Source organism: Chiloscyllium punctatum, chromosome 5 (genome assembly GCF_047496795.1).
Source record: "Chiloscyllium punctatum isolate Juve2018m chromosome 5, sChiPun1.3, whole genome shotgun sequence".
NCBI lineage: Eukaryota > Metazoa > Chordata > Chondrichthyes > Orectolobiformes > Hemiscylliidae > Chiloscyllium > Chiloscyllium punctatum.
Window position 1 is genome coordinate 133,307,228 of NC_092743.1, and position 23,925 is coordinate 133,331,152.

The window sequence follows — 23,925 nt, forward strand, 5'->3', positions numbered from 1 at the left end:
CCCTTAAGGGGCCAATTACAGAGTTTCCACACCTCTGGTATTTTACCAGTGTCAATTAGGCAATAAAATTGGAGTATCCATCCCCAAATTCTAATGACCAACTAATACAAGAGGGAGCTTACTAACTTAGCGCTCAGAAAAAGGGAAAGCATGCCATTCCCAAGTGCGTCTGTTATGACAGTTTTTTAGGTTTATTATTTGATTTTTTTTCTCCAGTTGGGTGAGCATCAGTTGGTTCAATAGCCCGTAACCTCCATTAACAGAATACACTGTGGAAGCAGCAGCAGTAGACCTTGCTTCAAAGTTAAAGCGTCTTTGAGATATGTAGATGATAAAACAAATGCAGGCAGGTCTACAAATTGTTCATTTAAAAAAAATCTACCCTTTCATATAATAACCACTTTACTGAATGTTTCCTTTGATCTTCTATCCATCTGAATGATTTCATACTGCTAAGAAATAAATATCGAAGATGTTATCCTGTTAAAGTAAATTATGAACTCTCACTATTCCAAAGCTTTTAAACATTTTTTTCAGATTTTTTTCTGTATGCCTTTATTCAGAATGAGTATTTGATATTGAAATTATATTCACAAATTGACAAACACAATCTGTAAAAGTGATACAGTACACAACCTCCTAAAAGGCTGATGTCTACAATGAACAATGTCTTCAAGGATGGACAGGGTAGACAAAAAAGACAAATAGAAGTTGGATACATGCAGGTTACCGAGAATTGATTTTTGACTAATGTTTGAGCCCAAGTGACTCACTTTTAGTTTCAAGGTTACTTAAGTGCATTGTAAAATTGTTAATGTGGAGCACAGAAATATTGTGAGTTTCGCCAATTCACAATTTACTACCTGAAATTGGTTAAACATACAAAAGTGAACCTATCTGTGGTTCTAGAATAAATGAATTGTGTTGAGCGCATTTGTTTAAACTTTCCATACAATACAATCTTAATGTTTGAAAATAAAATAGTGACAGTAAATTTTGTTACTACAGCAAACGGGTTAACTGCAATGGCTCCATTCAGTTGTATTTTAACTTGATAACTGCAATGAAGTTCTTCCACAGTTCTATCTACCAAGAATTTGAGCAAGTTCATACCACCAAAATCTATGCAAGTCTCTTTTTAAGGAACAAGAAGGCTAAATACCCTATTCCTCCCAGCAGACTTACAATAAAACTAGCCCCCAAAAATGATGGAGCACGTTTTTTCGCAACCCGAAAAGCAGTAGGCAGTACTGCTGACACTAAGATGTTGTTCACATTTCCCAAAACCTTCCGAAAAGTCCTTTGCTGTAACACACGATCATAATAAGTTTCTAAATTTGGCCGTTTTCCATTTCCCCAGTATTTTCTGGCAAGTCCTAGAAACTTAAGCCGATGCAATGTCACACTGAGAGATACATCTGCAAGACTGAAGAAGTCACCGCAGAGCCATGGCTGAAGTCCTTCATCTGCTTAAGAAAAAGATAAAGCAATCAATATTTCCACTAAGATGATGCAAGTTTAATTTTTTTTACAATTATTACAAGACAGTTTCAAAGACATCAAATTACCCGTTCAATAAAAACTCATCAATAAAGCAAAGATTTCAGCCAATTTTAGACTTGAATGTTCTACAAACTAATGTTTGGAGCACACAGAAACAGTTCTTTCTTAATTGTTATTTAATCCTCATTTTTGGTCAAACGTGCTACTTCCCAAGACTCAGTCACCATCTTCAACTGGAATGGATTATGAGGATTAGATCCCAGTTTCAAGGACAGATTGCATAGGTTGGGCCTGTGCCCGTTGGAGGGCAGAAGAGGTTATTGAAAGCTGAGGTTATTGAAATATACAAAATCCTTCGAAGATTTGACAGGGTGGATGCAGAAAGGCAAATTTTCCTTGTGGGAGACTCCAGGATCAAAAGGCCTTAATGTCAGAATAATTGGTCGCACATTTAAGACAAAGATGAGAAGGAACATCTTCTCTCAGAGTAGTGAACCTGTGTAAATTCTTTACCATAGAGAGTTGTCGAGGTTAGGTCACTAAATATATACAAGACTGATAAAGATTTTTAAATCACTCAGGGAATCAAAGGTTCTGGAGAAAAGGCAGGAAAGCGGAGTTGAGGATTATCAGATCAGCCAAGTTCTTATTGACTGGCAAAGCAGACTCAATGGGCTGAGGGAAAATATCACGTGCTGGAGATCACAGCAAGTCAGACAGCATCCATGGAGAGAAAGCAAGCTCAAGCTTCAGAGTCTAGAGCATTCTTCATCACAGCATCTAGACTTGAAACGTTAGCTTGCTCTCTCCACGGATGCTGTCCGACTTGCTGTGATCTCCAGCATTTTTCAGTATAGAATCCAGCATTTTTCAGCAATTTGCTCTTACAACGAGCCAAGTGACAGAACATACAACATAGAACAGTATAGGGCCTTCGGCCATTTACGTTGTACCGAACTTTTATCCTACTCTTAAGATCAGACAAACCTACATACCATTCATTTTACTATCATCCATGTGCCTATCCAAGGGTCACTTAAATTTCCCTAACGTATCTGACTCTACCACAAGCACTGGCAGTGCACTCCACACACCTACCACTCTGTAAAGAACCAACCTGACATCTCGCTAAACCTTTCTCCAATCATGTTAAAATTATGCATTTCTGCCCTGGGAAAACCTCTATCTTGTACCCTTCTATCAAGTCGTCTCTCACCCTTCTTCACTCCAATGAGAAAAGCCTTAGGTCCCTCAACCTTTCTTCCTAAGATATGCCCTCCAGTCCAGACAGCATCCTGGTAAATCTCCTCTGCACCCCCTCTAAAGCTTCCACATCTTCCTTATAATGAGGCGACCAGAACTGAACACAATATTCCAAGTGTGGTCTAACCAGGGCTCTATAGAGCTGCAGCATAACCTCGCGGCTCTTAAACTCAATTGGCCTGCTAATGAAAGCCAACACACCATATGCCTCCTTAACAACCCTACCAACTTGGGTGGCAACTTTGAGGGATCCATGGACATGGACCCCAAAATCTTACCTTACCAACCCTCCACACATTTTTGTTTTGGTCAGGAGGACGACAGATAGGAGAAACTACACATGTAGTGTCTCAGGCACAGCCACAGCCCGAGCAAGCCCCATCCACCCCTGTTGAGCCTTTGCTCCGCCTAGTTACAAGGTAAGTCTTTAACAGGAAAAGTTACCTTCCCAGCAGCCTCCTGGCCCACGCTCTCACCACTCCCGCTGCTGCCGTCTAGTTATGCTCCTACATTTTACTGTCTTATGGAAAAAGAAATGCTCAAATGTAAAGGTTTTTTTTGTTGCAAACCTGGTGTTTCCTCAATCCTTCGCTGCAGCTCAGTCTCCACTTGATCCAGAACAGCCTCCAACTCACAGAATATTTTTTTCAAGTAGTTTACATTATCATGGTCCCGTATCTTGGACTAAAGATAAAACAATTAAAAATTGGCAGCGTGCTTTATATAATACAGAAGATAAGGGTGAATAATACTTTTCTTCTTAACATATGCAAGGGATCAGTGGAATCTCTACAGTAAATCTCAAGAAATAATGATATTTTTCACAAATGTGATACTTGTACCATATCTGCAAACTTTCTGTACTCTGGACATGTCCCACACCCATAGGTAAAAGATTGGTCCAAAGATGTATGTATAAAACCTTAATTTCAAAAGATTTTGTGAAGCAATAGACATGGGGGCCCATGTTCTGGATGCAGTTAGGAGGATAAAACTGCATTATTCAGATTAATGAGTTACCATAAATGTTATAACCTAGATTGTATAGACAAAATTTAATAGTAGTAACTGGCCAAAAACAAAAAAGAAGAATTATCTTGATCACATTTGGATTGTCATAAGGCAAAGTAGTCAATCTTGAATGATGAGTCACATTGGTCTCAAAATCTTATGTAAAGATTTTTGATTATGGATTGAAATTGGAAGAGAACTGATTTAAAATCAAATTGTTGAAGGATGACTGCATATTTTAAAAACAAGTTACATGATACTAATTGTAAATGCTGTTTAAACTGGTTCAATCACCGGGGAAAGGATAATTACAATTGAATTGGAGCGAGAGGACGGTGTTCAAATGTAGTTTCAGCTTAAAATAAAAAGTAACTGATTGGTACCTGGTCACCATTGCACAGAACTACTGAACTGCCTTTCCAGTATTTCCTTCCAACCATAACACCCATTGTTGTATCTCTGTATATTCATGTCAAGGAGTGGACTGGAGTTTTAATTAGTAAGTTATATGCTGACACAATTGTTTATCTATAGTTAGAAGCGATACATTTGTCATAATTAGGAACTCTTCAGTTCAGAAACCTAGTCTATGCTTCTTGCCCACCTGGGTCTAAAAGGTGGGTAAACTGGGGGGGGGGGGGGGGGAAATCTGTGTAGATCCTAAAAATCTTAAGATTTTTGACAAATCCGGGAACATTGGGGCTTGATTCCCAAACTGTAGCCCGGTGAGATGGAACAGTTAACAGTTTCTCTCTCCACAGATGCTGCCAGAAAACATTGACTATTCCTGACACTTTGTTTTAAAAGTAGGCACTTAATCTATGATTATACATAGGGTATGTTATATTAAGTTCATATTTTGGTATATGTTTTCCATGGTACATAGGCAGCCTTACATTTTCTGAAATAAAAATTAATTTGATTTCATATCACTGTTTTTGCTTATAATGTCACAATTTAGAAACACATTTTAATGAAGTTAAATAAGTGTAATAAAGGTTTAGTCTTACCTTAATTTGTTTCTGCTTTGCTAAATATGCTTCACGCAAATCTGGGTGCTCTTCAGCAAGTTTTTTTAACTCAGATTCAGTGTTTCCAATTTGGCCTGAAAGTAAATGAAAGGGCACATTAAAGCGATAACTGAGTTGGAATTCAGGGAAGGGAAGGGGATTCAAATTCAATATTCGAGATATGGAATTTCAAAGTCATTGCAACTAATTGTCCATAATTAATCTTTTTATGTTACACCATATCAAGTCAAGAAAAACTGACAACAGCCCTGTTTTATTATGGGATGCAAGGCATTTGTTGTTCATCCCAAATTTCCCTCCAGAAAATTGGCGGGTTGTCTGTGCTGGTGGACCCACAGCACACAGAATCATAGAAAAGTTACAACACAGAAAGAAACCTATTGTATCAACACTGCTAAATAAACTAGCCACCCATTATAATCCCATTTGTCAGCCCTTTGTCTGTAGCCTCACCAATTCCATCAATTTATGTGCAAACCCTGGTTCCTTTGAAATGATTTGAGGTTTTCACTTTAACTGCCAAACTCTCACCAATGATGTTACTTAGTATGGGGTTTGAAATACAGCATAGGATCAAAGGGCTGCTCTCTCGTTAAAGATGACTGGTGCTGGTTTAACTGGAGGGTCACCACACCTCATGTGAGGGGAGGGACTGAGGACAATCCTTCATGGTAACCTCAGGAATTGAAACAATGCTGTTGGCATCACTCTACATCACAAACCAGCCATTTAACCAACTGACTCCACAACAGAACTGAGAAGTTTTGTAGCTCAAGTTGAGGTTCTGAATATAGGTTTGCTTACTGAGCTGGAAGGTTCATTTCTAGACGTTTCGTCACCCTACGAGGTAACATCTTCAGTGGGCCTCTAGGCAAAGCACTGCTGATAATCCCTGCTTTCTATTTATAACTTGGAGATGCCGGTGTTGGACTGGGGTGTACAAAGTTAAAAAATCACACAACACCAGGTTATAATCCAACAGGTTTAATTGGAAGCACACTAGCTTTCGGAGCGACGCTCCTTCATCAGGTGGTAGTGGAGGGCTCAATCCTAACACAGAATTTATAGCAAAAATTTGCAGTGTGATGTGTGATGTAACTGAAGTTATACGTTGAAAAATTGATTGTCTGTTAAGCCTTTCATGTTTTAGAATACAGTGATAGTTTCACTTCTTTCATGAGTAAATCACAAAACCTTTTTTATGTAAAAAGTTGCATTCGCGGGTTAGCTGTTAACAATGGTGATAGCTAGACAATATGTTGAAGGTGTTGGCCCCCTGTGTTCTCTGTCTATGCCATGATGTTCAGATTGATTCTAATTTAAAGAGTGAGATAATGGAGTTTACATAAATTCATGCAGTTTTTGAGTTCAGAGTTCTACATGAATGCATGCAGTTTTTGAGCAAAGTAATGTAACCCTGCAAGTACAAATTCACCACACAAAATATATGTGTGCATGTGGGTCTTTGTCTGTCTGTCTGTGTCTGTCTGGGTTGGGGGTTGTGAGTGTTAGAAAGTGTATGTGTGTGTGTGTAGTGAGTGCAGAGTGTCTTAGGTCTGTGAGGGGGTACACGTGAGAGTGTGGGAGTGTGTGTGTCTGTAAGGGTGTGTGTGGATGTCTGTGTGCTATCAGCCTCTGCTCAGCCACTTTTCTCTGCTGCCTGTCCCAAAGTCCACCTTGGAGGATGGTCACCCAAAGGTCCGAGACGGAATGTCCTGGACCACTGAAGTGTTCCCCAACTGGGAGGGAACCCTCCTGTCTGTTGATTGTTGTGCGGTGCCCATTCATCCGTTGTCAGAGCCTTTGCTCGGTTTCCCCAGTATACCATGCCTCCGGGCATCCTGGTCCAGGACATTCAGCCTCGGACCTTCGGGTGACCACCTCCAAGGTGGACTTTGGGACAGACAACAGAGAAAAGTGGCCGAGCAGAGGCTGATAGCTAAGTTCAGTGCCCATAGGGAGGGCCTCAACAGGGACCTTGGGTTCATGTCACATTACAGGGATCACCATTGCACTATACAGACACACAGATATTCTCTCTCTCACACACACAGACACCCACACACACACTCCTATACACAGACGCGCACACAGACACCCACACACACCCTTACAGACACACACACTCACACATGCACCCCCTCACAGACCCAACACACACTGTACTCACTACACACACACACACGCATACACTTTCTCACACTCATAATCCCCAACCCAGACAGACAGACAGACAGACACACACACACACACACACACACACACACACACACACAGACAGACAGACAAAGACCCACATGCACACATATTTTGTGGGGTGAATTTGTACTTGCAGAGTTACATTGTACTTTGCTCAAAAACTGCATACATTCATGTAGAACTCTGAGCTCAAAAACTGCATGAATTTATGTAAAACTCCATTATCTCACTTTTTAGATTAGAATCAATCTGAAACATCATGGCATAGACAGAGAACACAGGGGGCCAACACCTTCAACATATTGTTTAGCTATCACCATTGTTAACAGCTAACCCGAGAATGCAACTTTTTATATAAAAAAGGTTTTGTGATTTACACATGCAAGTGAAACTATCACTGTATTCTAAAACATGAAAGGCTTAACAGAATCAATTTTTCAACATATAATTTCAGTTACATCACACTGTAAATTTTTGCTATAAATTCTGTGTGTTAGGATTGAGCCCTCCACTACCACCTGGTGAAGGAGCGTCGCTCCGAAAGCTAGTGTGCTTCCAATTAAACGTGTTGGACTATAACCTGTGTTGTGTGATTTTTAACTTCTTTTTTGTTTGGTTTCTTTGGGTTGGTGATGCCATTTCCTGTTGTGATGTCAGAACATTATTTCAATGAGCCAAGACACACTGCAGCACAGAGCAACTACGCAGAGCAGAGGAAAATTATCTATACTGTGTATTCAAAAAGAATGAGTACCCAATGAACAGATTCTGTCGATTTCTCAGCAACAAACCCAAACAAGCAGAAAAACATGTACAGAAACCCTAGCCACACTCCCCTACTTCAAAGACATCTCGGAAATGACTGCCAGACTACTCAGACCCCTTGGCATCATGGTAACCCACAAACCCACCAACACAATAAAACAGCAGCTAATGAAATTGAAAGAACCTATACAGACAACAAGCAAAACTAACGTCATTTACAAAATACCGTGCAAGAACTGTAACAAACAGGCAGAAAACTAGCCACCAGGATACATGAACATCAACTAGTCACAAAACATGGCCCTCTCTCACTAATATCATTACATACGGATGAGGAAGGACACCACTTCAACTGGGACAACACATTCATCATAGGACAAGCCAAACAGAGACACGCATGAGAATTCCTAGATGCATGGCATTCCAACCAGAACTCTATACATCAAGTTAGACCCCATCTATCACCCCTGAGAAAAAGAACAGGAAATGACACCACCACCAGAAATGACATCACCAACCCAAAGAAACTCAAAACATATAAGTAGTAAACAGGAATTATCAGCAGTGCTTCGCCCAGAGGCCCACTGAAGATGTTACCTAGTAGGGTGACGAAATGTCTGGAAATGAACCTTCCAGCTCAGCGAGGAAAACTTACACCCAGATTAAAGAACAGCAAGAAAATGGTAGTTCCATAAAATATAATTACAAATACTTAACTGTTAGGTTAGCTGTATTTTCAGTGAATTGGAATCACAACAAACAGGGAGAAACACATTTCAACTCTAACAATTCTGTTTGATAACTTTACTTACTGCGAATTCTTGTGGTTGCGTATGCAGGAATCATGGAATCCAAAGTTAACTCTGGGTGAAGAATACAACCATGGGTATAAGCATCTATTGGGAGAGAGTCTAGCAGTTCTCGATAATGCTGAACTCGTGGATAATACAGGCTTCCTTCTTCTGGCATTAATTTGGGGATGTTTTCTAAAAGTACAATACATAAAGGATATTTTTATCAAAAAAAAAGGCAACTTGCTCAGAAAAGTAAATGGTCTACTTTCCGTGCAATTTATTTTTTAAAATTGGTATTTCATTTCCAAAGGGAACATTGATAAGATTGTATACATGTAAATATAGTGTTACAAGAATAAACCTTTCACATTTCTTGGATTTTCCAAATTCCAGTACTAAAATTGTTCACACACCATGCTAATAATAAATAAACCAGCATGAAATTCCCTTGTTACAACTTAACACAGGCAGTAAGCCATTTATTTTAAACATGTAATATCCCAGTCTGATTTTAATTCAAGATTTCTTTTAAAAATGCTTGGGGACTGCATTCAATACCAAATATGTTCTAATTTCCATAAGTAATTTGTTGGACATTGAAACAGAATGCTACAAATGTATCACAGAACAGGTTACCTCAGAAACTGAAACATTCCAGCTGTGGAGTCTGCTAGGTCTACATATTGTACATTAGTTCAAAATCACTATGACTTGACGTAACAAATGAATAACTGTAAAGAAAAAGACAAATGTGTAAATTTGCTCAAGAAATCAATGTGATTTATAAATGTTGAACGAAATATCAAAATAATGGGGAAAATAAACTTTGTCAAATGTGAAACAAAATACAAAGTTCTACAAGGTAAAGCACATTTACTCACAGTTCCCATTTATGTTCAAGTTGAAACAATATCACATGAACCTACAAGTTTCCCCCCCCCCACCCCCACAGCAGCACAGATGCCTACTCACAATGATGAAGACTCAGCTAAACTACCCAATTGAGGCAACTAAGAATTGTTAAAAATATCATCCAATTTATATATTTCACATGGCTATAATGACTTCCTATTTAAAACGCAACTGAATAGATAGATTTTCTTGACAATTTGATGGTTAAAAACTATATTATAGTACAAAACCTAGTGTTTAAATGCACTGACTATATGACAGTGCATTATCTTGATTGATTAGGGTCTCAAAGTTCCAGAACAATTCCTAGCCTATTCTAAGTTAGTTGACACTAAATGCATTACTTTTACAGTCTCAACACACTGGAGAAATAAATGAATAAAAAAGGTAGAACTTCCACTCATAGGTAATTATTTTTGTACAATAAAATAAAAACGTTAAATTTGGTTTTGTCCATTTTCTGTAATCATGCAAGGTACACATACTGTTTCACAGATCCCAAAATATCTCCCTACACGTTCATAACATCTTCTACGACAGTACCATAATTGGCAATTCCAAAAACCATTATTTTTAATTTTGGGATATGAAACTACTTATAAAGATGTAACTCGGATAAAGATGCAATTCTGAATTTGATCATTTAGTTATATTTATGGTTGTGTTAACGGGAATATAAACATTCCACAAAACTGTTAAATTGAACTCTTAAATTTAGAAAGTCATAAGTTAAAACAGCAGGGGATGCTGTACTCCACATACTATCAAGCTTTAAGATAAGCCATCAAGAGACAACTAATTCACATGGAGCTCAGCAACATTTACATTTCAGGCTCTCTTACCTATTTATAAAAAAAACAGATTTTACCATTTAAGCTTGTAACTGTATTTACCAGCTACATTTGTTTTCCAGACTGAAAATCTCAGACTTCAAACAACATTTAAAAATCCAATTTACAGGATTCCAGCTGGTCATGTCATTAAGTGCTTGAATCAGTCACAACTATTGTGCTAATCAGTCCAGCACAAGGATTGTGGCAGATTGCCAGAATCACCGTAATTCCATGTGGTTCAGAAGGGGAATCCTCTCCCAGAACTGTGAACATATGGATACATAGAACACAGGGTGAGGAGTAGGCCATTCGGACTTTCCATGCAAAAGTGAGTACTGCAGATGCTGAAACCAGAGTCTACATTAGCAAGATGGCCTTTGTGTGGAGCCGCAGGAAATGGGGCAGATGCTAAACGAGTATTTTGCATCAGTATTTACCGTGGAAAAGGACGTGGAAATTTTTGGGGATTTCAACATTAACCTGGATAGTTGTAGCATAAAGGACTAAAAGGAGGCAGATTTCCTGAAATATATTAGGGACAGCTTTTTATATCACATGTAGAAGGTCCAACAAGGAACGGTGCAGTGCTGGACCCAGTTTTGGGGAAACAAAGCCAGCAGGTGTTCAAGGTGGCAGTGGGAGTGGCATTTTAAAGTTTGTTATGGATAAGGAAAAAGATAGTCAGCAAAAAATAAGAGGTTTTGGACAGGGAGGTGGGGAGAAAATTTTACTAAAATCAGGCAGATTCTGGCCAAAGTATACTGGCAACAGCTTCTTCCAGGTAGATCTACTGAACAGCCGGGGATGCTTAAAATGGAATTGGCAAGAGAACAAGCCCAACATGTTCTCTGCAGGGTGAAATGTAGGAGCAATAAGCCCAGAGAAACCTAGATGACTAGGAATAGTCACAACAGGGAAAAGGAGGAAAAGGTTTTAACAGAAACAGAAGTCAATGGACATCCGAGTGGAGTCCAGTAAGTGCAGGGGGCACTTACAAAAGAAAATACGAGTGCAAAGAGAGACATAGAGATGTACAGCACGGAAACAGGCCCTTCGGTCCAACCTGGCTATGCTGACTAGATATCCCAACCCAATCTAGTCCCACCTGCCAGCACCCGGCCCTCCAAACCCTTCCTATTCATATACTCATCCAGATGTCTTTTAAATGTTGCACTTGCACCAGCCTCCACCACTTCCTCTGGCAGCTCATTCCATACACATACCACTCTCTGCGTGAAAAAGTTGCCCCTAAGGTCTTTTTTATATCTTTCCCCTTTCACCCTAAACCTATACCCTCTAGTTCTGGACTCCCCCACCCCAAGGAAAAGACTTTGTCTATTTATCCTATCCATGCCCCTCATGACTTTACAAACCTCTATAAGATCACCCCTCAGCCTCCGACGCTGGGAATTTGAGAAAAAACAGCCCTAGCCTATTCAACCTCTCCCTATAGCTCAAATCCTCCAACCCTGACAACATCCTTGTAAATCTTTTCTAAACCCTTTCAAGTTTCACAACACCCCCCCGATAGGAAGGAGACCAGAACTGCACACAATATTCCAACAGTGGCCTAACCAATGTCCTGTACAGCCACAACATGACCTCCCAACTCCAGTACTCAATATTCTGACCAATGAAGGAAAGCTTGCCAAATGCCTTCTTCACTATCCTATCTACCTGTGACTCCACTTTCAAGGAGCTATGAACCAACCTGCGCTCGAAGGTCTCTTTGCTCAGCAACACTCCCGAGGATCTTATCATTAAACATGTAAGTCCTGCTAAGATTTGCTTTCCTAAAATGCAGCACCTCACATTTACCTGATTTAAACTCATCTGCCACTTCTCAGCCCATTGGCACATCTGATCAAGATCCCATTGTAATCTGAGGTAACCTTCTTTGCTGTCCACTACACCTCCAATTTTGGTGTCATCTGCAAACTTAGTAACTACACCTCTTATGCTCATATCCAAATCATTTATATAAATGATGAAAGGTAGTGGACCCAGCACTGATCCTTGTGGCACTCCACTGGTCACAGGCCTCCAGTCTGAAAAACCCTCCATCACCATCCTCTATATTCTACATTTGAGCCAATTCTGCATCCAAATGGCTGGTTTTCCTTGTATTCCATGAGATCTAACCTTGCTAACCAGCCTCCCATGGGGAACCTTGTCGAACGCCTTACTGAAATCCATATAGATCACGTCCACCACCCTGCCCTCATCAATCCTCTTTGATACTTCTTCAAAAAAAAATTCACTCAAGTTTGTGAGACATGATTTCCCTCACACAAAGCCATGTTGACTATCCCTAATCAGTCCATGCCTTTCCAAACACCTGCCCCTCAGGATTCCCTCCAACAACCTGTCCACCACCGACATCAGGCTCACCGGTCTAAAGTTCCCTGGCCTGTCCTTACCATCCTTCATAAACAGTGACAATACATTAGCCAACCTCCAGTCTTCCTCCAGCTCACCTGTGACTATCAATGATACAAATATCTCAGCAAGGGGCCCAGCAATCACTTCCCTAGCTTCCCACAGAGTTCTAGGGCACACTGGATCAGATCCTGGGGATTTATCCACCTTTAAGTGTTTCAAGGCATCCAGCACTTCTTGCTGTGTAATATGGACATTTTTCAAGATGTTACCATCTATTTCCCTATATTCTGTATCTTCCATGTCCTTTTCCACAGTAAATACTGATGCAAAACACTCGTTTAGTATCTACCACATTTCCTACAGCTCCACACAAAGGCGGTCTTGCTGATCTTTGATGGGCCCTATTCTCTCCCGAGTTACCTTTTTCTCCTTCATGTATTTGTAAAAATCCTTTGGATTCTCCTTAACTCTATGTGCCAAAGCTATCTCATATCCCCTTTTTGCCCTCCTGATTTCTCTCTTCAGTATACTCCTACTGCCTTTATACTCTAAGGATTCACTCGATCTGCAGGGACAGCACGGTGGCTCAGTGGTTAGCACTGCTGCCTCACAGAGTTAGGGTCCCAGGTTCAATTCCAGCCTCAGGCAACTGTCTGTCTATGTGGAGTTTGCACATGCTCCCCGTGACTGCATGGATTTCCTTTGGGTGCTCGGGTTTCCTCCCACAATCCAAAGATGTACAGGTTAGGTGAATTGGCCATGCTTAATTGCCCATAATGTTAGGTGCATTAGTCAGAAGGAAATGGGTCTGAGTGGATTACTCTTCAGAGGATTGGTGTGGACTGGTTGGGCCGAAGGGCCTGATTCCCCACTGTAGGTAATCTAATCTAATCTAATCTAATCCTGTCTATACCTGAACCAAACCCTCAATTTCTTTAGTCATCCAACATTCCCTATACCTACCAGCCTTTCCTTTCACCCTGACAGGAATATGAGAAAACAAAGGGGTATGTTTAGGAAGAATCCCAAGATCTTCTATAAGTATATCAGGGAAAAGAATAGGGATCAAGTAGGCAATCTGTGCATGGAGCCAGAGGACATTGGCAGGATGTTAAACTAGTACTTCACTTCTGTCTTTGGAGGAGGAGAATGTAGGTATAGAATTCAGGAACAGGGGTTACGAGATTCTTATTAACAATTTGACATAGAAGAGAGAGGAGGTTTTGGTGAGGGTTAAAGTCAAAAAATCTCCATGCCCAGATGAGTTCAGTGCAGGGTGCTGTGGGAGACGATGGGGGAAATTACTAGGGCTCTTTCCAAATTCTTAATTCCTCGTTCTGGAGGACAACTAATTCAGTTTCATGTTTCAAGAGATAAACATCAGAATTACAGCCCAGTGAGGTCTCAAATCAGTAGTAGGGAAACTACTGGAAAAAATTCTGAAGCAATCATCACATAATCAGCATGACTTTCTCACAGGGAGGTCAAGCCTAACTTCTTCGTTTGAATTTTGCAAGGTGGTGACCAGGTGTGCAGATGAGGGTTGTGCAGTTAATGTAGTTTATAGGGACTTCGGCAAAGCTTTTGCCAAGGTCCAATCGGGAGACTGACAAAGAAGGTAAAAACACATAGGATCCAGGGTAACTTGGCAAGTTGGATCCAAACTTGGCTTGTGATAGGAGACAGTGGTGATAGAAGGGGTGACAGAGACCAGTGTCCAGTGGCATACTACAGGGATAAGTGTTGGGCCTTTTATTGTTTGCGAGAGAAAATGTAGGTGATAAGTGGTAAGTTTGCAGTTGACACCAAGATTGGCCAGGTGATTAATCATGAGGAAGGTAGACTGAGATTATAAAAGGATATGGAGAGTCTGGTCAGATAAGCAGGTCAGTGGCAGATGGAATCTAACCCTGATAAGTGTGAGGTGATGCACTTTGAAAGTACAAACAAGTCAAGGGAGTACCTTGGAAGCTCGGAAGGAACAGAATCAGCTTCGGTTGCTTGTCCACAGATCCCTGAAGGTGGCAGGACTGCTCAGTAGTGTAGTTAAGGAGGCATGCGGGACACACCTTTATCAGCTGTGGCATAAACTATAAGAACTATGTTGGAGCTGTACAGGACTTTGGTTAAACCACAGCTGAAGTACTGCATGCAGTTCTAATCAAGGCACTATGGGAAGGATGTGATTGGATTGGAGTCAGTGATATTCATCAGGAAGTTGCCTGGGATGGAACTGTTTTGCTGTGAAGAGTGGCTGAATAAGCTCAGTTTATTTTCGTTCAAACAGAGAAAGGTAGGGGGGAAACTGATGGAGGTATGTAAAATTGAGGGGCATGGAGAGGTTGATAGGAAACAGTTGATCCTTTAGTTGAAGGAGACATAATTTTAAGGACCAGGGCTGATAAGGATTTTGAGGAAATCTCTCTCACCCAGAGGATGAAGGGAATCCAGAATGCACTGCCTGGGAGGACACTTCAAGCAGAAAAACTCAACCAATGAGCATTTGAAATGTCAAAACATTCAAGGCTGTGGGCCAAATGCTGAAAATTGGGCCTTTATAGCATTAGAGTAGTTTTAAAAAAAACAGGGCAGATTCAGTGGGCCAAAGGGCCTTTTCTAGATGTTGGATGCTTTGATTCTAAAAATTCTTCATCCTGCAAATGAACCTTCTCTGAACTGGTTCCAAGTCAATTATATCTTTCAAATCAGAAGATTTCGAAAAGGAAAAATTACCCTTTTGCAAGCCCATGTCGTTTCTGCATGGTCATACCTTAATTTGCTAAGTCTCCTGCTATAACCTCCCTATTAATGGATTTTAGCACACTCCTTATGACAAATGTTTGGCTAACTGGATGAGAGCTTCCTTTGTTCTGTCCCCTGGTCACTCACGGCATCTAGATTAAATTCCAGCCATCTAGACTGGTCTTGCCACTCAGATAAGTCAAATTGAGAGACAGGCACAATTTTCACTCAATATTAACCAATTCACACCAAATTTAAGTTCATTATCTGCAGGCACAAAGCTCAGACAGACATTAGGTAAGTCTTGATCCTAATGTCTCCATAATTAGACAACCTGTCAGTACTCACTGTTGGAGCCAAACCACATTAACAAGTTATAAGAGATAACCAGAGAAAGGGAAAACAAAAATCAGCTAAGAGCAGAGGAGAACATACTTGGCTATGGGAATTCACCAAATCTTACCTTTTTATTTATATCAGGCTTCAAAAATCACATCTACACCAAAACACAGACATTCAGAAACACAATATTGTTTCACTAGAATATACCACATAAAATATTGTGATATTATAACACACAAATAAGGCTTCACTGAATATTACCAGCTTCAAAGGTGTTCTCCAAGTAGTCGATGATCTGAGTGGATTCACAGATAATGTTATCGCCATGAATTAGTACAGGCACCTCTCCTGCTGGGTTCAAACGCATAAACCAAGGTTCATTGTGCTCACTTAATGGTAGGTTAACATCATACTCTTCACATTTTAGACCCTTTTCCGCAATAACCAAACGAACCTGAAATGCAGCAAAGAGATATCATCAACACCATGTCATTTTTTAATCCTTTCACAGTGTGATATTATCAAAAGCACTTGGCTTGTTTTCGTTATCATATACACGTGCTTGACTTCTGCTTTTATTGACTAATTGTCATTGCAAAAAGAAATCTTACATATTAATTTTCTGTCTAAAATTATACAATGGAGTAACAATGTTTTCAGAAAAAAAAGCACAAAAACCATTTGAGAGTGAGGTTGATAAAAGCAAAGCCATCCTACTGCTGCTACTTACATCCCTATTCTGAATACTATGACACACCTGGCAAACAACTCAGATCAAGTCCAAACATACATAACCATTATTGAGATTACAGCAAGATTCCTTCCAAGTTGTTGTGTTATATTACAAAAAATGCAATCTACCACCCCTGAGGAAAAGAACAGGAAATGACACCACCAACCCAAAGAAACCCAAACATATAAACAAAAAGCAGGAATCATCAGCAGTGCTTTGTCCGGAGGCTCACTGAAGATGTTACTTAGCATGGTGACGAAACATCTGAAAAATGAACCTTCCAGCTCAGCAAGCAAACCTACAAAAAAAATGCACAAAAACATTCTTAGACCTTCAACATAAACCTTTGTCACCTACTTACTGCTAAAAACATGATCCCTGCGTGTATCAACCATAAGCTTACCTTGTCTGATATCCTGTGCAGCATCCCATATCTACCAACTTACAATCATTGAGAACTGTACTGTTGTTTGCATATTCAACTGAACCAAGTCACAGACAAATATCGCATCCTAGGCAAGTTCTGCAGCTCTTCAACTGCCGAAGCAAAACAATTTGAGGATCTCATACGTTTCAAATCACTCCACGGCACACACCCTTTCTTGGGTTTTTCCATTTAGTATTTCACAAGAGAGTGCTACTAGAAAGACCAGCATTTATTAACCATTTCTCTTTGTCCTCAAGGTGGCACAGAGTGTTCTTTAATTGCTACATTTTGTTTAGTGGTTATACTTTCATTTCATTAAGTAGTTCCACGATTTTAACCCAGAGGCAAGAAAGGAACATAGTTCATATATATATATGAGCTGATATGTTTCCAAGGAGAAAGTGAGGACTGCAGATTAGAGTCGGGAGTGTGTTGCAGGAAAAGCATAGCAGGTCAGGCAGCATTGAGGAGCAGGAAAATTGGGGTTTTGGGCATAAGCACCGCGACCTCAAGTTCACCTGAACCATCTCGGACACCTCCCTCCCCTTCCTGACCTATCCATTTCCATCTCCAGCGACCAACATCTACTGCAAACCCACTGCCTCCAGCAGCTACCTGGACTACACCTCCTCCCAATCTGCCTCTAGTAAAAACATCATCCCTTATTCCCAAGTCCTCTGCTGCATCTATTCCCAGGGTGACCAATTCCACCATTGAAAACCACAAATGACACCCTTCTCCAAAAGATGACAATTTCCAAAGATGACACATGGTCGACAGTGCCCTCCAGAGTATCGCATCCACTTCCCACATCTCCTGCCCTGAACCCCACCCTTCTCAACCCATCAGAACAGGACAGAACTGTACCCCCCGTCCCCAGTCCTCACCTATCTCACATCATCCTTCGCCATTTCTGCCAACTACAAACAGACCCCACCACTCAAAAATATAATTGCCATCTCTTCACTATTACTAGGTCGAAATCCTGGATCTCCCTTCCTAAAGGCTTTGTGGGTTAATTTACATGGACTGCAATGGTTCAAGGAGTCAGCTCACCACCACCTTCAAGAACAACATGGGACAGGCGACACCCAAGTCTCAGAAGTGAATAAAAAAGTATTATTGTGCCAGTTGACTGATTTTTTTTTTAACATTTAAACAAATGATAGCTTCAAGGTTACTATTAAGGGTATCACATTGTATTTCTTTTAAACTAATACAAAAACAAATTTGCAAACTGCTACAGTGGGATTTGAACTGACATCTCCAGAATATTAATCTAGGTCTGAGTTACTAATTAATTTGTTTCAATAAACTGTCAGACATTGATATAAAAATTTAAGGTAATTAATAATATTCCCAGAATAGGGTTATTTCCTTAATGACAGTTAATTCCAGCTAAATACATATTCCAATTACAATTCACAATCTCAAAATATTCCACCATTTGCTGATTTATTTATGAAAGGTCTGAATTTTGTCACATCTATTTCTGCTCAGAATTTATGCTTCTGCAGAATACTTTATTTAGATGACTTTTACAAAGTGTTATGGCCATCAGATTGGTCTAACACATGGTCAGTGAGCTGTTAATTTTGCTCATTTACTGACCCCCAACCATTCAATTTGAATAATTCAACTGCAAGGTAATTCAGCTTAAGGTGATTAATAGTAAGTTTATTCTAAATGACTTAAGGTTACTTAGGGGTAATGTTTTAACTAAAATTGATAGATATCAAGATGAAAATGAGTACTGAAAATTAAACAACGCTTAAAAGAAGAAAATCCCAATCAGTCTCGGTGATATTATTCGGGCCCACTGCAGAGTTGAAGCTGAAGCCAAGAGGTTAATGCATTCAGCTGTTTTCCTCACACTGCTGGACTTTCCTTCAATAGGCTAGAATTTCTCTGTGTAGCAATTCCGTGAAAACCTTTCTCAAAGCTCCCTCAGATGCCGATTACTCAAGCTTTCTTGGAGTTTGGCACACTGGCAGGTCCGGTTGGAATGCCATCCTTCTAGGAATTCTCGTGCATGTCTCAAGACATGGCATTTCAACCGGAACTCTGTCAACAAATACACTGGCTTGGATCCCCTTTACCACCCCCTGAGAAAAAGAATAGGACATGATGTCACCACAGGAAATGATATCACCAACCCAAGGATACCCAAACATATAAATAGAAAACAGGAAACACCAGCAGTGCTTCATCTGGGGGCTCACTGAACATGTTATCTAGTTATGGTGACGAAACATCTGAAAACCAACGTTCCAGCTCAGCCATCAAACTTACATCCAAGCTAAAGTATCACTATTATTTTGCAGGTATGAACAGGGAAAGAACAAAAGAATAAATTCCAAAACAATTCCTAATTATATTATTAGTCTACTACTGATAACCTAAAAGCAATGCATGGACGATTGGTGGCATTGTGGCGACATCTCTCTGGCAAAAAGCAAGGTGAAACAATCTAGAAAAGCAGTCATATAGTTGATAACTATGCATACAACATCAAGTGACTGATCTCTGTGTGGAGGCACAGGCTGTGCATTCCAAATTGTAACTCATTCCATATTAATAAATCAGATCACCAGTTCTCCAAATAATTTAAGTCCAAGTCGTATGGTACTGCCACTTGTCTGCAACAATACTTTCACTTTCCTTACTATAGCAAAATGCACCATTACTTTGACTCTCCAAAAACCTCTCTGTTCCAAAGCAGGCTAGTCCAGTTCAATTCCAACAAATCTCTTGTACCCTATTTGAGTCTTCACATTTTTCATAGTATTAACAATTTGTTCGATCAATACCTACCCAGTAGGAGCAAAATCCATGTGCTCAGTATTTGGAATGTTTTTTTTTAATAGACCACAAAGACTAGACTAGTGGCACCTAAACAATGGTGAGCACATTCCATGGGGTACACAAGGCACCTCTTGGTGGTTGGTGGGTGGGGGGGGGGGGGGGGGGGGGGGTAAGTGAAGTAATCTAATGGCAGATTTAACTGATATTTCCTTATTTTGGTTCATCAGGTTTGCATTACATGAGTGTAAAAAAATTAGGCAATGGCACATAATATGGTTCAGGGATGGGTTGATAAGTTTGTTCCAGGAGAACGGTTCTCTGTGCCATGTGGTCAATGACAATCCTCAATCTGCTCTTAGTGCTAGTACATATGTTGGAAGTCCCAGCATTCTTTTCCAAACTACTTTGGGTCAGAGTTATAGAGATGTACAGCACGGAAACAGACTCTTCGGTCTACTCTTCCATGCAAGATATCCCAACCCAGGCACCCAGCCCATATCCCTCCAAACCTTTCCTATTCATGTACCCATCAAGATGCCTTTTAAATGTTGCAATTGTACTAGCCTTCACTAATTCCTCTGGCAGCTCACTCCGTACATGTACCATCCTCTGTGTAAAAAGTTGTCCCATAATTCCTTTTTATATCTTTACCCCCTCACCTTACACATTTGAAGAAATGCACTTTCTCAGAGGAGTCTATCAACACAATTATATGGCTTTATGCCTGAGAAAGTGAGGCAACCTGTCATTCACAGCAGTTTCCTATGATAGCCAACTTCCTGACTAGAAAGGAGCTTCAAGGGATCAGAAGGAACGGGGTAACGTAGTGGCAGGGGTTCGAATTCTTCAGGCCACTAACCGCAACCAGCAAAAGGCTCTGAAAATGCCTGTCTTTCCAGGTTACCTCCTCCAGGAAAGGAGTTTTGAGACTCCAAAAGGAGTCGATTCCTTCAGGATTTCAGCACTGTTCTTCAGTGCAAAGCAATTAGATGGAGTAAGAAAAGCTCCCTGTGACTAGGGATTAGGAGTCCTGGAGGAGAAAGTGAGGACTGCAGATGCTGGAGATCAGAGCTGAAAATGTGTTGCCGGAAAAGCACAGGTCAGGCAGCATCCAAGGAGCAGGAGAATCGACGTTTTGGGCATGAGCCCTTCTTCATCAACCGAGGTAAGCAGTTCAGAGTTTTCCTATCTAACTGTTGACATCAACACATCATTTAACATTTTATCAAAGAAATATATAATTTGCATTCTTCATTCTGAAGAATCGCATTTGACTTGAAAAATTTAAGTCTCTCTCTCCACAGTTGCTGCCAGACCTGCTTAGTGTTGCCAGTTTTTAATTTCTGATTTTCAATATCTGTGATATTTTAGTTTTATCTTGCCTTCATATAGTTAAAACAAATCACACACAGGATTTCACGAATGGAGGATGGCATGATAAGGTACGACTGTCTTGAAGACAAACCTGTGTATGGGAACAGACTGGTGCAAGCACACAGGAATGAGGGAAAAGTGGAGTTAATACATGACCTACCACAAGTGAGATAAAGGAAGGGAATTTATATATTAAAAAAGAAAGACTCAGGACTGAAAGATGCCTATGCAACTAAATAAAGGCTTTGAGAATGCTTTAAAATATTGGATTCAGGAAGACCATAAAGATAAGTTTTAATGTAATGCATTGTAGCACATGGACCAGTGCAAGTCAATAATGGCAGAACAGATATTTGTTGTAGGACAGAATAAACACTACTCTGCACGCATGGATGTTCATGGAGGATAGGTCACTAGAATAATTGAGCCTAAAGGTAGCAAAAAATGGACGAAAAGTGTCAACAACAACAATGTTGCCCTTTGAGAAATAGATAATCTTCGCATAGGCTAGAAACAGTTTAGCTCATCCAACTGTGGAGTGCACAAAAAAAATGCCTTTATGCTTCAATATCCAATTATTTATGACTCAAGCTATTGTCAATCACACCAAATGTGGTGCATTTATGTTCAAACAAAGTTATCACATTAACCGTGTTGAACACATATTAATAATATTTACATTTTGTAACATGCTCAGCCATTGCAGTCATTAAAAGGTCCAATTTACATCCTGCCAGAGGTAAGCAATAATGACAGCTCAGGAACCACTGTTCTAAACTAGTTTAACACAATCAAACACCTTCCTTTTCTACACATTAAGAGACCAATTTGTCATGCTGCAGCACCAGACAATGTAAAAGTCAAAATACCAAATTGATTTGATTCTATACACTACCAATAAGGGTGGACAGGCTGTATCGCTATAGTACATAAGACAGTGGGACAACATTCCTGATGAAGGGCTTTTGTCCAAAACATCCATTTTCCTGCAACTCGGATACTGCCTGACCTGCTGTACTTTTCCAGCACCACTCTAATCCAGACTCTGATAGCCAGCATCTGCAGTCCTCATTTTTGCCTAAAACGTCCCTACTCACCGCTGGCATGAATCTATGCATAAAACAAGCTGAGTCCTCCCTAACAATAAAGCTTGAGGCATGAATTTATATAAAACAACAAGCCCAGTCCTCATGTAACCATAGGTTTGACCCAGGATACACCCACCCTCAGCTGGAGATAGGGCATCCATCAGTCTCCCTTGAGCGAGGAAAGACCACTGTCAAAATATAACAAGGACCTGCTAAATTGCAAGATCCCCTTGTCGTCTTAATGGGACTGCAAATAGTTTCCTTTTACGATGAGAAAAAACCACTTTCTACTGCAACAGAATTGAAGCTTTAAGGAGCAATGTCGAATTCCACTGTATTTTCTGCAGAGTCTGTACTGAATTGCATCTGGACCTTTCCACTTATTCATAGCTAATTTATGGATAAAGTATGTTTTTACAGTATAAAATAACAGGTCGACCTGTCAAGCAGGGAGACACAAGTCGTACTCCTCGACAGGAATGTAAAGGAGGGGGATGTTTGGGGAAGGAGGCCCAGGCCCAGGCCCAGGCCCTGGCCCTGGCCCTGGCCCTGGCCTGGTCCAGCCTGGAACCACTGCTCCCTCTCCGCTCATCTCGCCTTATCCGAGACAAACCCACCTTCTGAGAGGAGAAGGACTGTGACCAATGGTACAGAACCATTTTTTCGCGAGTGTTCTCGGGCTTGGGGGTCACCTGCAGCGACCCATCCCCTTCTTGCGGCCGGCGCACCTCCATCTCTCGACATCGCCCACCTCCGTCCGGCTCCCCCTGAGCAGCCGCCATCGCGCTAACACCTGCGAACGCCGACGGCGCTCCCGGGGCAGTCTGGGTAACGTAGTCCAAGGAATCGCAGAACCCGCCTTCGCATCAACATGTTGCCCCGCCCGAGAAAACTACAACTCCCACAATCCTAAGCGCAGCCCAGGTGATAAGGGCAGTCTGGATGCAGTGCTGGCAGCAAATTGTGGAACTTGTAAGCAGTATTAGGCCACAGTTAAAAACATATTGCACCTTGAATTGATTTGTGCATTAAAAGAAAGATAGTGGCAGGACTTTTGCAAACATGTCACATACTGGTTGATTAGATTGCTCACGTTTTATACCAGGTAGGCAAGCAGGAGGCTGGAAGAACACAGCAAGCCAGGCAGCATCAGGAGGCAGAGAAGTCAACATTTCAGGTGTAACCCTTCTTCAGGACTGGGGGTGGGTGTAGGGGGAGTTGGTGAAGTATGGATAGGTGAAGATGGTACGACCGCTGAGGAGCAGGAAAATCAACATTTCATGCAAAATCCATTCATCAGGATTCCTGATGAAGGGCTTTTGCCAAAAACATCGATTCTCCTGCTCCTCAGATGCTGCCTGACCTGCTGCGCTTTTCCAGCACCACACTCTTGACTCTAATCTCCAGCACCTGCAGTCCTCACTTTCGCCGAGAGGATATGACCTAGTTGGTCAATGGGAGGAATGGATCTAGTTGGTGGCAGTGAGCAGTGGAAGGGAAAGGAAGGGGAGGGGCTGAGTAGGAAGTCGAGGGATGGGGATGGGTAGGGAGGTTATTTGAAATTGGAGAAATCAATGTTGAGTCCTCCAGGCTGTAGGGTGCACAAGCAAAAAATAAGGTGTTAATCCTCCAATAGGCGCTGTTTGTTTGTTGTGGCAATGGAGGAGACCAAGGTGGTCATGTCAGAAAGGGAGTAGTTGAGGGAATGGAAATAGGCGGTG

General features: G+C 40.9%; 1 protein-coding gene across 2 annotated transcripts; it reads right to left on the bottom strand.

Annotated features, from left to right (window-relative positions):
- Window positions 1-62: 62 nt before the first annotated feature.
- Window positions 63-23,024, bottom strand: gdap1 (ganglioside induced differentiation associated protein 1). 2 transcript variants are annotated; one of them, XM_072571381.1, is made up of 6 exons: window positions 22,822-23,017; window positions 16,039-16,231; window positions 8,585-8,758; window positions 4,788-4,882; window positions 3,336-3,450; window positions 63-1,469 (listed from the first exon to the last, which is right to left on the bottom strand). In XM_072571381.1, the coding sequence occupies exons 1-6, from the start codon at window positions 22,984-22,986 to the stop codon at window positions 1,123-1,125; spliced, it is 1,089 nt and encodes a 362-aa protein (XP_072427482.1). In that variant the 5' UTR covers window positions 22,987-23,017; the 3' UTR covers window positions 63-1,122. The 2 variants fall into 2 exon arrangements, with proteins under 2 accessions (XP_072427482.1, XP_072427483.1); XM_072571382.1 differs by having other exon boundaries at window positions 70-1,466; window positions 22,822-23,024.
- Between the last annotated feature and the right edge of the window lie 901 nt (window positions 23,025-23,925).

Bases quoted from the DNA above. Each gene is read 5' to 3' on its own strand.
- gdap1 (XM_072571381.1), bottom strand. From the start codon at position 22,986: ATGGCGGCTGCTCAGGGGGAGCCGGACGGAGGTGGGCGATGTCGAGAG. The intron at 8,759-16,038 runs GTAATATTCAGT...TTGTACTTTTAG, and splicing joins GGAGAACACCTTTGAAGCTG to AAAACATCCCCAAATTAATG. The intron at 4,883-8,584 runs GTAAGTAAAGTT...ATTTACTTTCAG, and splicing joins CGCAACCACAAGAATTCGCA to GCCAAATTGGAAACACTGAA.